Here is a 15,464-nt window from a genome sequence, read left to right as displayed (position 1 = left end):
CCTGAGCTAGCTGGTGTGCTGCATGTTTTCCGTTCGGCTGCGCGCTGTTTTGAGTGAATTATTAATAAAGATGAGCTATGGCCCAGACCCCTGACTCCACCAAGGTTCCCCATATCGCTACAGTATTTTTCTGCCTTTTTTCCTGATGCCGAAAAATCAAAAACTTAATAGCTTGTACTTAATGGTTGTTTTGACGGGAAATTAAAATGATGATGGGTGGTCTCTGACTTTTTATCTCTCTTTGGTTTACTCTTTGACTTTCTTTTTCTTCTTCCGGCACACACACACACACACACACACACACACACACACAAACAGTTATCTTCCTATGGGCAAATAACAAATATGGCAACCACTCAGTCCTGGTCTCACACACACACACACACATTCAGCATTAAGGCAAACAAACACATGCACGCAGCACACACTCACTGTCGTCATTGCTGTGTATTGTGTGTGAGGTATGCGTAGGCACGCACTGCATTAAAGGCAACAAAGGACAGAAATGGAGGCCATTCATTCAGAGAGGCTTTGAATGTTCTTCATTATTAACTGAGTCTCTCTCTCTCTCTCTCTCTCTCTCTCTCTCTCTCTCTGTGTCTCTTCCCTTGCAGGTACCTCAAACCAGACGTGAAGAAGAAATCGAAACACAAGACTGCTGTCATTAAAAAAACACTGAACCCTGAGTTTAATGAGGTATGTGTGTGTGTGTATTTATCCAAATCTCTTCAGAATCATGACTATGTGAACGTTGTCAGGGGATGTTTGTCTGCTCCCCACAAGGAAAAAGGTTTTTTTAATCTTTTCCCCCAGTTTACTTGTGCCCAGTTCATCCACCTAGCTAGGTCTCCCCATTACATGATCCTACCAAGCTGGGAGGGTGAAGGCTAGAACATGCTTCATCTGAGACATGTTAAATGCCACATCGGTTCTATAACCAAAAAATAGCTCAACCATTTGCATGGGAAGTCCCTGTAGTTACTGAATAATAAGCCTTAACATGTAATAAGCCTGGGATTTTAAGGGGTTAATCCAGCGGTTGGCAACCCAAAGGTTAAAAGAGCCATTTTGTCCTTTCAACAGAAATCAAACCACCTTAGGAGCCACAGCATTTTATGTCCATTTTACCATCTTGGCTGTAAATATGTCTCAGTATGTGCTGATGTGCTAATATAGGCTAAAAATATAAATGAAAGCGCAGACTCACTTTGTTCTGCTTTAAGCTTTAGCTCAGCTATAGCTGCTTTTCTCGCATCTCCAGCAGGAAACTTTCCCACAGAAGAAGAACAGTTTCTTGTAAAATGTCTGTCAGTATTCAACTTTTTACGAGGTTGAAGTCGGTTCTCATTCACCAGATTCTTGTTCGAATTTTCCCGTTCCACCTTAAATGGTGCCTGAGGCGCCAGAATGTAACTGCTGCACCATTTAAGGTGGAATGGGACAATTCAAACAAGAAGCTTGATTAAAGTTTGATTAAACATATCAGGAAACCAGCTGGAGCAATTCTAAATACAAATAAGTCTTTAATAAGTCTAAATCTTTCTCTTTACCTTTTCGTTAGCAACTAGCTAGGCGAGACTGTTGTCTGTGTTGCTATGGTGACCAGCAGTCTGCGCTGATCTTCAGGGTTGAAGGGTGAATTAGCAGTTCTACATTAACTCCAGAGTTTAAGACCATTTATTGTTAAACTGTGTTGAACGATCAGCAGAGCTTTATTTTACTGTAAAGGAGGATTATTTTATTTTTACCAACAAATCTGATTCTGCTGTGGAGCCACAACAGGACAGTAAAAGAGCCGCATGGTGCCGAGCCCTGGGTTAACCAAATCACTGTGGTAACTGCATTGATGATGCCACAAATGTGAGAATAATGTTGTTCATTTATTAATTTATTTCATTCAATGTAAACATATCTAAACTTTTAAACATGAAGGTTGAACATGTTCGGTGCTCAGGTCTGTACAGAAAGCTGCCGATAGTACAGTCTATGATGTCCTCAGACCACAGTGTCAGGTTTCAGACATCAGACAAAACAGCTTCAGGTCACATTTCAGCTCTCAAAATCAGGCTAAGCTAAGCGGCTACAGGGTCCATGGCATTGGATGTTAAAATCTGTGTCACTTGTTGCAATTCTTATTAGTTTATTTAAAAAAGATTGCACTTCAACTCACACACTGTCACTTGCTCTGACGTCTGCTTCAGAGAACCGAAGAAAACATATTGCTTTTGTTATCAGTAGTAGAAGTAGAATCTCTGTAAGTCCATCTGCTGATGCTACTGGACACATCATCAGTGACGCTCCTGGAAGCATCAGCAGATGTACTAATAGAAATAATAATAATAATATTATATTAATAATAGCAGCATTTTATCTTCCTGTAATTTTTAGATGGCTCATAACTGAAACATTCATTTAGCTTCAACCAAAGCTAAAGCAAAGAAGGGGAAGATACCCCACCCACCCCACATCTGAATTCGAGGATCATTACCAGCACAGGTGTATGTAGATTGTTCTGCCATTCAGGAGCCCCTGTAGAAATGCATTTTTTTTGCCCCAAAAACTGCAGCTTTTATTAAAAAAGTCCAAAGAAATTGTTAAGTTGTTCAAATTCAAACAATCTAATCTAAACAATTTGCAATGTAGATAACAAGTATGCTTATGTACACCAGTTAGCATTTGTGGAAAACACCTCACAGTGATGGGAAAACACACCAGTGTGTATGTGTGTGTGTTTTCCTGTGTTGCTGCTTACACGTGAGGCTCAGGAGACATGTCCATGTGTGCATTAATGCTCTGCTTTCTGCATGTGCCTGTGAGGGTCACTACAAACACTGCTTAAATGTCAAGTGCTTGATAAAGCAAGTCAAGTAGATAAAATGGGTCAAAATTGCATAAAGCTGTGTCCTGTATTATAATAATGCAAGATTTTAAATCAAGTATTATATATAAAAATGAAGTATTTGTAAATTTCCTGCATAACTCCACCTCTCGCTTTCTCCTCTACAGGAGTTTTTCTATGAGATCACATTCAACGAGCTGGCGACTAAGACACTGGAGGTTACAGTATGGGACTATGATCTGGGAAAGTCTAACGATTTCATCGGTAAATAGCATCTCTACTGTTCCACTCATCTCTTCACAGTGAATCTGCACTTTCCATTCACTTAGAAACCCTTTGCTGTTGTACAGTTAAGCAGCGTTTACATGTCATTTACCAACGATGTGCCTCAAAGTGGTACACAGTGGCGGCACATATTGTTATACCAGTTGAAATCCTTTGTAAGTTACGAGTTTTGTCATTACTGTTATACCGGTCTACCACAAATAAGCACAGATAACACAACATACAGGCAGTGCAAAACACGCTAAATCCATCCCCTTCTGTGTAGCGAGTTGCAGTCTGAGGTAAATTAATCCAGTTTGTATTTAGAATGTAACGAGTTAATGAGTTAAAGGGAAAAATAGAATGGACAGAAAAGCCAGTTTCTTGGGGTTAGCCATCTACAAACTGGGGTTAGCCGTCAGCTTCTCAGCTGATGCTGATAGCGTGAACGGCTTATAATATTTAATAAATTCATAGATGAAGGTCATAGATAAAGCTTGCATGTCAGAGACACATGTATGAGACAAATGATGTGAAAATTTCGGGCATACTCCGATATTTAGCACCGTTTTTGCCATGCTCAGAGAAGCCGTGGTATGATTATATATAGTCGCCTTTATTTTGTTAGAGTTATGAAGCAATACTGACATCTGTCAATGTATTTTTCATTTCTGATTTTACTATTTAGCCCAATAAGAGTATTTTAAATTGACTCAAAAAGGGTTTTTATTAAAAGTAGACATGCTAGGAGACATACTATATACACCATTGTTAATCAACAAAATAAGGTTTACTCAAGCGTCCAGAATGGTTTTATTCTAGAAAGAAATATAAACTCTTACTCTGATTTCTTTCGGATTTCTCAGCCTGCGCATGTGTGAAAACAGCGGTACCGGAAATAAGCAAGCAACTTTGCTGCGAGACGCAGCAAAACACTTTTGGAAACCAACTACTTCCAGAAGGCCTAGAATGATGCTGTTAAAATGCTATCTGAATTGCTTCTGCCCAATGGAAATCAGAATGTGATTGATTCATTTATTACCTCATAATTATGCCGATAGTCATTCTAAGTCTTCCTACTGGTTATGACTTCAAGAGCTCTACCTAGAAACCACGGATAAATTTGACTGGCCAATTTTCTACTGGGTGTTTCAAGAATTTAACCCTTTTGTTTTCATCCAAAACTTGAAACAAGAGTAGCATTGTAATACTACGAGTTTAAATACAGTAAAATTCTGTTGAATAAAAATGAACTAAAATGTGCATCTTTTAGTTCCCAGAAATCATTAGGCCTTCATTGAAGGCCTAGAAGGCCCTGACGGTTCCCCACTGGTCCAAATGACAGACTGATCACCCTGTTAGGACAGGCTGAGCTTCGCAATTGCTTTAGCATTGCTAGCTAGCTAAGTTAACATTGTAGCCTACCGAGCGACACCTAACGCAACATTAATCCACCTGATCTATCCTGAATAGTCTGTATTGGATCATGTTCTGTAAAGCCTGTCCTAACTGTAGCTACGAAAAGGATGCGTTTGTGGGCGGAGCCTAGATAAGTCACTTAGCACACTGTATCACAGCATCCTAGCGCCCTTAAATTTGTTACCGGAAGAGCGTGAGCCTCCTTTTTTTCCCATGATTATTACAGGGAGCCAGTCAGTCTTGGGCTCTGAATAGAAGGCTGATTACATGTGTGCACATCACCGTCCCACGCCAGCAAAGTGATAATTACATGTTTCGTTCTCTCCGTTTCGCGTCTCCCAGGGGGCGTGTCTCTCGGCTGTCACTCGCAGGGCGACGCCCTCCAGCACTGGATAGACTGTCTGAAGAACAAGGGCAAAAAGGTGGAGCGCTGGCACACGCTGACCAACGACCTGCCCGGATTCCAGGATTGAAGAGGCCAAAGCTAATGGCCACTCGCTGGCCTTGTTTTCATTAACATCGGTCCGTTTTGCAGCTGAATGGTTGTTCACGTCAATTTAGCAACAGGTGACTAGCATGCAGCCACGCTGTATGAGCTCTGCTTATAGGAGTTTGTGTTGGAATCAGTCCCACATGGAGGAACTTCATGAGCTGGGGGGGACAATTTCTGTCATTACTCAAATCTTCTTACTCTCTGGGTTTTATTCACAACTAGGCTTTTTATATCCGTTCCGCCCTACCAACTCACTGCACTTCACAATAACACGCCTCTGAAATGCAATTAGCTATTGTTTTATGAAGGTTAATGAAACTCTTGTTTCACTGATGCATAATCTGGAATGGTTTATTCTAGGATTTATTGTATAATACCAAACCTACGCAAATGAGTTTTGAATCTGGGCAGCTTTGAGAAGTAATATGTTTAAAAATAGCGCCATATTTTGGTTTTAATGCAATAATGTCCAAGCTTTTTTTTTGCAATAAGGTACAGCCCTGTTTGACAATGCTTCCTACCAATTCCTACAGAAGTGGTCTTAAATCCAGACGTGCAGTTTTAAAGAAATCACCACTGAACTGCTTGCTGCTGATGTTGTAAATTACAGTTGTTCTTTATTTAATGAAGAATAAGCAATGAAGTCCTCGCTAATGGTATGTTCGTGTATATTGTTCGGCATGCTCGGTGTGTTGATATGGCTTTTCCTTTTCTATGTTTCTCTTTCGGAATGCAGCCGCCACTCCTAGCGTGTTTCTGAGGGGGGGATTAAAAGAATGCAGCTGTCTTTTTGGACCTACTTTGCAATGAGCCATTGCTGCTCCATGAGCAGCACAGCAGTGCCACACTTGGCAGATTCGCTGCATTACAGAAGCAATTCTGAATTCGCTCTCCCTCTTTACAACCCCTATCTCGCTCTCTCTCTCTGTTTATTTGTTTAAGGTCAGTTCCAAGGATTGTTCTAAATTTCTGCAAAATTCAACCACTGAGATGTAAACAAAGCCATTCAGAGTGGCTTGATGTGAAATGGTACGTTGTAGAGAAACTTACAGACTCAGATTTCTTTACAGTGGTGGTGAATGGAACCAGGGGTCACAATGTCCACAACACAATCATAGCCATTTTCTTTGCTGTCCAAAGCAATTGGCGAACTTACAAGTGGAATGTTGATAATGATAAAATAGTGATAAATAGTGATAAATCTAAAAAACTAAGTTTGTTTGGGGGCTACGTTCGCTATACTGCACTCTTAGGCAGTATATTTGTAACCACTTTATGTATTATCTTTAAGGGATGCACCCAAAGTTCGGCCACCAAAAAAGGTGGTCTGAAAATGGTCGAAAGTGGCACTTTGGTTTCCATCCTGTTGGCCAAAAAAGCCCCAAAACATGAAAGAGGCGTGCTGTCCTGCACAGTCCAAACAGTTGGAGCGGCAGAAAAACAGTGAAACGCTCAAGCGCTGTCCCCTGCGGCTCTGTTTTATATAGTCTGTAACAAAAATCATATCAATAATACAGTGGAACTCAATATCTTTCGGTAATAAACTTTCTTGCCTCTCATTTTGGAAGTTTGTTTGTCAGGTAATATTCATATTACCAAGCTGAAGTGGCACAAATCAGATTTTTTTGCCTTAATTGGTGATCGGATCATGTTTGGATTTTACTTGAGCGCAGGAAAAGCCAGGTGTAAACACCCCCGGGGCCATTGTGATCGTATTACAGTCTCTCATACCACATTTGGAGGATCTTGACCACACTTACACGTGTAATAGGTGTAAACGGAGTATGTATTCATGTACAATTACGAGACCAGAAATGCTTCTGCCGAGCGCTGACTAGCAGGTGAGAGGATAAACAACTAAACGAAAGATGGAGGATCCGTAAGTTTCCCCAAACTACGAGCCCATTTGAACTCCAGGCCGCTAAAGATGTCCAAGCCAAGCTTGTCCACTCATATCTTAACGGGGAAAAAAGTAAACAAAAGTAAAATGGAAATGATGCATATGTTGATGTGCTTTTAATAACGTGGGAAGTAAAATCGGATCTTCTCTGGTCACACTGGGGACGCATTTTTATAGTAAATGGAATTCAGGCCAAAGTTTATCCAGATATGATCAGGACAGGAAACACATTAATGCGTGTAAACAGGTGTAAACAGGCTCAGTGTGACAGATCTGATGTTTCCAGAGCTGTGTGGACACAAAAATCTGATATTTTCAAATCAGATCTGAGATATATGGTCACGAGATAGACACTTGTTCAGACTGCCAGCCCAAGTCTGATTTTTGCCATATTCAGATTGAATCCAGATTAATTTTTTATAGTCTGAACAACACAAAAAAAACCCCACATGAAATCTGATTTTTGCAAATCAAATCCAAGTCATATTTGGAGGCACAGAAGCCTCTCAGCCTGGACGCTCTGGACATTCAAATCAGATTTCAAAGTGTCCTTTGCGTCGGTCGCAACACAACTAACTACGATGATGTCAAATCCAGAGTGACGGAAGTGCTGGGATTTAAGAAGAGCGCCAAAAATTCATGTCACGCCAGAGAATTCTGAAGAGTTTGGAGGGATGAGGTGATGCACCTCCATCTCTCCTGCATCCGTGTTTGAAATCTGCGTTACCAGCGTAGCTACGTCGTTACCACGGCAACCCATGCAGATAGGCTGGTGATGTCTGGACATACAAATCCGATCTGATCACTTGCAAATAACAGTGCACACAGTCGTCTCAAAAGATCTGACTGGAGAAACAAATCTGATTTGCCTGCAGTCTGAACACAGCCTCAGTGTCTCAGATCTGAATCGTAATAATCAGATTTGTGTGTCCACACAGCTCTGGAAACACCAGATCTGTTTCACATTAGGACAAAAAATCTGATTTGTTCCACATCAGCCTGTAAATGTAAAAGCAGCCGTAATAAACAGCTGAGAGTTGATCAGAGCAGATTATCTTCGCGATGAAGGTTCTTTCTGCTGGTCAGTTTTGGTTTAGTTACCTACACTAATGTGAACTCTTACATTCGAAAAATCTGATCTGAGCAACTGAACTGAACAGCGAGGCTTGTAATGTGAACCTAAGATCTTGCTTTGAAACCTTTGAGGCTGTTTCTCTCTAAATGACAAACACTAAAGCGACTTGTGTGCTAATGGCGCCCCCTGCTGGAGAAACGAGATTAATTACGCATTATTATGTTTCTATTATGTATAATTTCACAAATTGTAATATTTTATACTATTTATCCAGCTGTTTAAAATTAAATTAGTTCTGTAGTTCTCAGTTTTCGATTAAGAATTCAGGTTTGGTTAACAATTTTCATTTCAGTGCATCACTAACAACCTGTTATGTAGCTTTTAAAGGTATTAAACTCCTCAGACATCTGGTTCCATTCACCACCACTAAGAACCATTCTGACCGCAGTTTGTCTAGAACACACTGAATGGCTCTGAACACGTATTCACTGGTTAATCATGCAGAAATTTTGAAAAGTTGTTGGAATTCCCCTTCATTCCATGAATTTTAGTGGAACCAAGTGGTGACTTAGCTCATATTGCAGTTATAATGCTACATATCGCTACAAATGCCTTGTGATGTATTAAAAAGGCATGTGCAGCCCCTTGATGTGATTAAAGACTGGCCTGTACTATTTTGACCAAAATGATTTCCACTGGTTGGATCAGATTAATACTTAGAACATCCAAAAAACACCTGTGATTGGTCGGGATGCCCACAGCATTTGCATATTTCAGTCCTCTATGATATCAGTGTTCAGTATGAAGGCTCATGTTATAAAAATGAATCACCAACAATATAGTGCAGCACTAATTAGAGCTAATTAGAAGCACTGATTACTTCCTGAATAGTTCAGTTCTAAAGAACCATATTTCAATTTTCTAGCTTTGTTTTCACAATAAATGTTTTAAAATGATAACATCATCCCGATCACTGCTGTCGTAACAAAAACCCTTGAATTGCCGACGTACATTGACGTGGCATTCCGGCCTAAAATTCATCATTGGTCTGACAGAACTCACGATTATGTCTCATTTTTGTGTTTGCACTACAATACCCAGCATGCTTTACACAAATACACCATGTAACCACTGGGAATCCCAAGGATATAAAATATAGGGGCTGGTATACAGACGTGATACCCAGCTTCCTAGCGCTAACGTTACCTATCTGGCCAGCTGGCAGGAAAAAAAACACATTCCAAACAACCCGCCCTCAAAAATCCACCCTGGAGGAGTTGTAGTTCCCCCCAACATTCAGATTACATCATCAGGGGGCTTTTTTTAGTGTTTAATTTGGAAAATCTCACTCTAGAGACCACTGTGGCACCACTGGAGGAGGTGCGTAGGCATGTTTACAACAGGTTTAAGCAAATTTTTCAGTTTGGTTCTGATGCCCCTTTATTATTATGATATTTTATATTTATCTATTGTTCCATTCATGATGAGACGTTCACACAATGGAAAAGCCAGCAGTCGCTTTTTACACGGATGGTGTAAAAGGAATATAAAGAGAACTAAAAATGGATGTGACAGCAACAATATATTCAACAAATGTTGTGAGTTTTCGGTTTCTCGTCTGTTTTGTTTACTCTGTAAAAATTATAATCCATATCAGACGTATACGGTTTGTACACTTACACCTCTACTTGATCTTTTATTTTACTGGCTGTTTGAAACGTTTACTTTCTCTGTCCGTTTGTTGAAGCGTTTCAGTTTTGTGAACGGAGCATGCTGTTGCTTATTAATGCATGTTTCATAACTGGAATAATAACAGATGTGTGTTTGTACGTTTCTCTGCTGTTGCGGTCTTCCTCTCAAACGATGATGTGAAACAATATGATGATGCATTTAGTGCATTTCTGTACACTGGTTGTTCGTCACCGTGCCTGGAATGATGCATGAATGTTTCCTTTTCCAGTGTGGACCTGTTCTGTCTCCTCATTTCAAAGACTTTTATTAAAAATAAATGGTGATTTGCTTCAAATGAGAGCCTCTTTTTTATGAATATAGCTGTGTCGTTGAGCACTAGTGCTGACCGCTTAACCATTTTTACAGTAAAATCGCAGTTTGCAATTTTCAAATCACAACAGCTGCAACTTTAACCATATCTGACATTATTCAATGTTGTCTTAAAGGGGAACTCCACCAAAATTTCTGCACAAATAAATGGTTAAGATGTGAACAAAGTCATTCAGAGTGGTTTGGTGTGAAAAGCAAGTCAGAATTGTTCAGAGTGGTGGCGAATGGAACCAGACATCCACCTCTAAAAGCTCCCACACAGAAAGTTACTACATGGAATGGTTATGAATTCACTGCCTGAGGCCTGAGACACTGTTTTATGATAGTTTTGAGAGCTAAAATGTATGGGCTCAAATCCATTCATGGTGGAGAGGTACATGTGGGGTGTTCTAAGGCAAAATAGTCCCTTAAGAAACGTATTTTCTCAGGTTTATGACTATTTTACCGTCATCAACATTACTTACAAAATCTCAGAAGACACGTGTAGGTTCACTGGTGGTTTTTCATAGTAAAAAATGGCCATTTTTGTAAATAGTGTGACCCCTGGTTCCATTCACCGCAATTATAAAGAATATATGAGCTGGTAAGTTTCTCTACAGTGAATCATTTCACATCCAACCACTCCGAATGACTTTGTTTACATCTCATTGTGAAGAAATTTGTAAAAAATTGGTGGATTTCCCCTTTATTAAGTTTAAAATGGGGTTATTTCACTTAATAACACAGAGCTCTTGAACTGCTATAGTAACTGAGGGTCCACAGTAAGAAGAACCTTTAAAAACTGATTAAAAAGTGATGACTATTTCCACATTGCCACTGGAGAGCTTCCTTTAAAGGGGAAGTCCACTGATTTTCCTAAATTTCTGCATAATTTAAAGTGTTTCAGAGTGGTTTGGTATGAAATGCTTCATCCAGGCAAAATAGTACCCAAATATTTATCTCTATTTATATTTGTCTCTATTTAACCAGTCAGTAGATAAAACTGTGACATTTACGTTGTGATTTCTGGTTCCTATCACTGTAGAGACAGTCAGGGTTAGTACAGTGCACCATTTCATATCAAAACACTTTGAATGGCTGTTTATGGCTGGTTATATCTAAATAATAGACTTTAGGCAGAAATTTGGAAAAATCTGTGAAATCTGCCTTTTTAAAAAAAGAAATAATTGCTTATGGTATTATATGAAAAAATACTATTATGCTTTATTTGAAGAAAAAGTTAAAATATTAAGTGTTAAAATTAACCATTTCATAACAACCCATTTTGAATGGCTGTTAACACCATAATAATAGAAAAAAATCGGTGGAATTAAAATTAAAAATTGTATATGGTATTTTAGGAACAAATATATATATAAAGAAAACCAAGTATCTACAAAATAGCAACTTTACAGGAGAAGGCAAAAACACTCTCACCTTTCAATGTCAATGAAAGGAGATTTTATTCCAAATGATTTTAGAGCATTTCTATTGGTCCAATTTGTACACAATGTAAAGGAAAGCTGGTGTGTTGAAATGATGTAGAAAACTAAAGAATCGACAAAAATGGAGACATGGTTTTCTTTGGACAGCAACGATGCGTATATATATATATATATATATATATATATATATATATATATATATGCCTCTTTGTTGATGAAAATGATTCACAGCGTGTTAAAATGAACTGCTTCATAACAAACCAATCTGAATGGCTACATCTCAACGATAGAATTATACCAGAATTGTAAAAAATCGGTGGAATACCCCTTTTTATCAGTAAAAAAAAACGCGACTTTTATTATGAAATTTCAACGCACCCTGGCACTCGGAAGTGAATCGTTCTCGTGGTGACATCGAGTACCGAGAGTGTTTTGTTGTTATTGTTCGCTTTATACTCGTCTTTAATTATTTAGCCGTTTTTGTGTTTATTATAATAAAGCCAAACGATTTTCTGTCAACATTAAGACCTCCTCAGTGGCGCGCGGCCCGGAGCAGTGTGACATCACGCGGAGCAGCGTGACATCACGCCGCGGCAGACCGTCCGGAGAGCGCGCGATGTGGGGAGCGGAGCTGCGCGCGCGGGTGAACGCGCTGCTGAGCGCGGCGGTGCAGGAGGTGCTGGAGGCGGTGAAGGAGACGGTGAGCGAGTACGAGGAGCAGCGGAGCCGGACGGAGCGCGAGAACGAGGCGCTGCGGAGGAGAGTGCGCGAGCTGCAGGAGCAGCTGCGCCGAGACAGCGCAGGTGGGCGGCGCAAGAACACGGTTACAGCGATGCCTCTCAGCCAGGGCCGCACGATACACCGATACCCCGAGTTATACCGCGATTTCCGATATATCGCGAGATTTACTAAATTCTGCAAAACTTGAATTTGTAGTTTTCTGCAGTTACGTTAAGGAATAACTGCAGTCCTGCTCACCAAAACTCAGAGAAAGCTGCTTTATGAGAAGCTCAGCTCTTTTGCCTTGTATACCAAAACGAGCGGACCGTCGCTGTCTGGCCAAAACCTTGTATCTTTATGTTTGTCGTTTTCATTTTTTGACAGAATTAGAAAAACCCAGTTGCTCTTTACGTTGGTCCAAAATTACTTGGAAAAAAAATTGTCCGGTAACGTCCATTAAAGGTCAATAAAGTCTTTCCTTGTCCTGTAAAGTTTCCTTTTTGGAGATACAAGGTTTGTTCTGATAGCAGTGGTATATCGATCCACTGGCTTGATAAGGTCGACCCCCCGCTAACTGTAGGCCACTGATGGTCCACCCCCGGACCACCCGGATTGTAACTCCTCAAAGAGATTTTAAATGAACACAGCCTTTTATTTTGGGCGTTAACTAAGATAAATATAACAAACAACTGAGAGAAAAAATGTATGTGTTACACTGATCAGGCATAACATCATGACCACCTCCTTGTTTCTACACTCACTGTCCATTTTATCAGCTCCACTTACTATATAGGTGCACTTTGTAGTTCTACAGTTACAGACTGTAGTCCATCTGTTTCTCTGCATACTTTGTTAGCCCCCTTTTACCCTTTTACCCACTGTTCTTCAGTGGTCAGGACCCCCATTGACCCTCACAGAGCAGGTACTATTTGGGTGGTGGATCATTCTCAGCACTGCAGTAACACTGACGTGGTGGTGGTGTGTTAGTGTGTGTTGTGCTGGTCTGAGTGGATCAGACACAGCAGTGCTGCTGGAGTTTTTAAACACCTCAGTGTCACTGCTGGAATGAGAATAGTCCACCAACCAAAAATATCCAGCCAACAGCGTCCTGTGGGCAGCGTCCTGTGACCACTGATGAAGGACTAGAGGATGACCAACACAAACTGTGCAGCAGCAGATGCATGATTAAAGGGTTCTTTGCATCATGAAAGCGTTCTTCAGATTGATGGAGAATGTGCTGTAGATGGTTGTATAATGAAAAACAAACGGGTTCTCCTATTGTTATGGTGCCAAGCTTGTAACAGTAGAAGAATGCTTTTCAAAAAGGTTCTAGATAAAACCATCTACAGCATATCCATGCACATTTTTCATCAATCTGAAGAACCTTTAATGATGCAAAGAACTTCTAATCATGCAAAGGGTTCTTTGAGTGTTCATGGTTCTATCTAGACCCAGTTTCCTTACTAAAGAACCCTTGAAGAACCATTTCAGGCCACTCTGCATTACTTTTTTGCGTCTTAACCATTTAATTATGCAGAAATTTTTTTGTGCCATCTTGTTTTTGACTATTTTGCAATCACAAATAGCTCTGTATCTTTCTCAGTGTCTAACTCCTCTTCCTTCCATCTTCCTCCCAATGACCTCTTAGTTGCCCAGCTCACCGCATCCATCCCTACCACCTCCTGTGGACATGAGCAGCCACCCACACTGAGGTGTAGTCAGCAGTCGAACACAGTGGTCACAGTAGTGGAGGACAAGCCGGTCCTCAAACAGGAACCTTCAGCCGACAGCCTGCAGGGTTTGTGTCCTGCTGAAATAAAAACTGAAATGGAACAGGTCGACTATCCTGCCTCGGAGCAGCCCATGCTTCATAACAGCTTTATAGCTGTTGATTCACATTTCCACAATTCCCAAACCGAGCTTCCTACTGAGCTTCCGGTCACTGAGATGGACTTCCCGCCGATGGCTCCGTGCATGAACGCAGAAGCTCTGAACGCTTTCGTGGAGCCGTTCCCTTACGAAGACGAGCCAAGCCTGCCGCTGGATGGCTGGAGGCAGCGGGCGGGCCAGCAGGATCAAGAGGAACGCCACAGCTGCCTCGTGTGCGGGAAAACCTTCAGCCGAATCGGGAACCTCCGCAGCCACCAGCGCTGCCACACCGGGGAAAAGCCCTACACCTGCCTTCACTGCGGCCGGCGCTTCAGCCACAGCGGAAACCTCCAGAAACACAAACGGGTGCATACAGGAGAAAGACCTTACCGCTGCCTGCAGTGCAGCAAGACGTTCTGTCAGTCCAGCCACTTGAAGAAACATCAGATGATCCACGCAGACCGGCAGATGATCGTAGGAAGGACGGAAATGGAGCTCTGAAGGAAACCTGGGTTTTGATGAACGTTTCACAGATCGAGTCACTATTTCATTAATTTCAAAGCATTTTCTGTTGTTCATTAACATTGAGTGCATTTACATTAACTTAATAATCCGATCATAATCAGATTCCTGCGGTTATCTGATTATTCAGATGGTCATGTAAACAGCACACTATGATTTCTAGATCGGAGTAAAGTCTAGAAATCTGATAAAGAGGCTGGATTTTAGCTCACTAATCAGATTGCTCAGTGCATGTAAACTCTTACTCTGATTTCTTTCGGATTTCTCCATCTGCACATCTGTGAAACAGACGGCGGTACCGGAAATAAGCGAGCAGCGTTGCCGCGAGACGCAGCAAAACACTTTTGGAGCAACGCTGATACCAACTACATGCTTGACGAAATGAAGAATTTAAATATTCTTCATCTTCTAGTGATGTATTTTCATATTTTCAGTTAAAGTGGTGCGATGTTTAAAAAAAAAAACTGCAGCATGAATTACGTTTACACTACGTTTACGTCACGTCTTCTTCTGTGAGTTTATTGGCTGGTTGTACAGTAGAAACCCGATTACTGCCCAACTCATGTAGACCTGGAGTTTTCCCATTATCTGATTACTCAAGCACATGTACACGTGTTGATCGGATTACTGCAGTTATCGGATTATTAAGTGCATGTAAACACACTCACTGTTCTGTGTTAAATTTGCATTCTGAAATTCTTGGGCCTGTAGTAATATCACTGCAATGTCTATGTACATAGTTCCTCACGTTAATATATTCACTGAATGGATGTATTTAAAACTTTTATTTTGAATCTAAAATATGGAGAGGTTTAATCTCCAAAGCTGAAACTGTTTTATTTATCAACTGAAGAATAAATAACATTTATTACCATCTG

At 40.7% G+C, this 15,464-nt stretch overlaps 2 protein-coding genes across 2 annotated transcripts in view; both read left to right on the top strand.

The window, feature by feature from the left end:
- The window catches only part of LOC118808897 (double C2-like domain-containing protein alpha), a 62,752-nt gene extending 57,474 nt beyond the window's left edge, over window positions 1-5,278 (top strand). Inside the window, exons 9-11 of the mRNA XM_036571779.1 lie at window positions 615-696; window positions 3,007-3,103; window positions 4,865-5,278. Of these exons, the coding sequence (XP_036427672.1) occupies window positions 615-696; window positions 3,007-3,103; window positions 4,865-4,995 (310 nt within the window). The 3' untranslated portion in view covers window positions 4,996-5,278. The remainder of the gene's footprint in view (window positions 1-614; window positions 697-3,006; window positions 3,104-4,864) is intronic.
- A 6,598-nt stretch (window positions 5,279-11,876) lies between these two features.
- On the top strand, window positions 11,877-14,729 carry LOC118808896 (zinc finger protein 112-like). Its single transcript, XM_036571778.1, has 2 exons — window positions 11,877-12,278; window positions 13,844-14,729. The coding sequence occupies exons 1-2, from the start codon at window positions 12,092-12,094 to the stop codon at window positions 14,563-14,565; spliced, it is 909 nt and encodes a 302-aa protein (XP_036427671.1). The 5' UTR covers window positions 11,877-12,091; the 3' UTR covers window positions 14,566-14,729.
- Window positions 14,730-15,464: the final 735 nt, after the last annotated feature.

Source organism: Colossoma macropomum, unplaced genomic scaffold (assembly GCF_904425465.1).
Source record: "Colossoma macropomum unplaced genomic scaffold, Colossoma_macropomum, whole genome shotgun sequence".
NCBI lineage: Eukaryota > Metazoa > Chordata > Actinopteri > Characiformes > Serrasalmidae > Colossoma > Colossoma macropomum.
This window is presented reverse-complemented; position numbering and strand designations above follow the sequence as displayed.

What these genes read in the sequence shown, in the direction of transcription:
- LOC118808896 (XM_036571778.1), top strand. Translation starts at nt 12,092, where the DNA reads ATGTGGGGAGCGGAGCTGCGCGCGCGGGTGAACGCGCTGCTGAGCGCG. An exon ending in GCTGCGCCGAGACAGCGCAG is followed by an intron (nt 12,279 to 13,843) that starts GTGGGCGGCGCA and finishes ATGACCTCTTAG; the next exon opens with TTGCCCAGCTCACCGCATCC.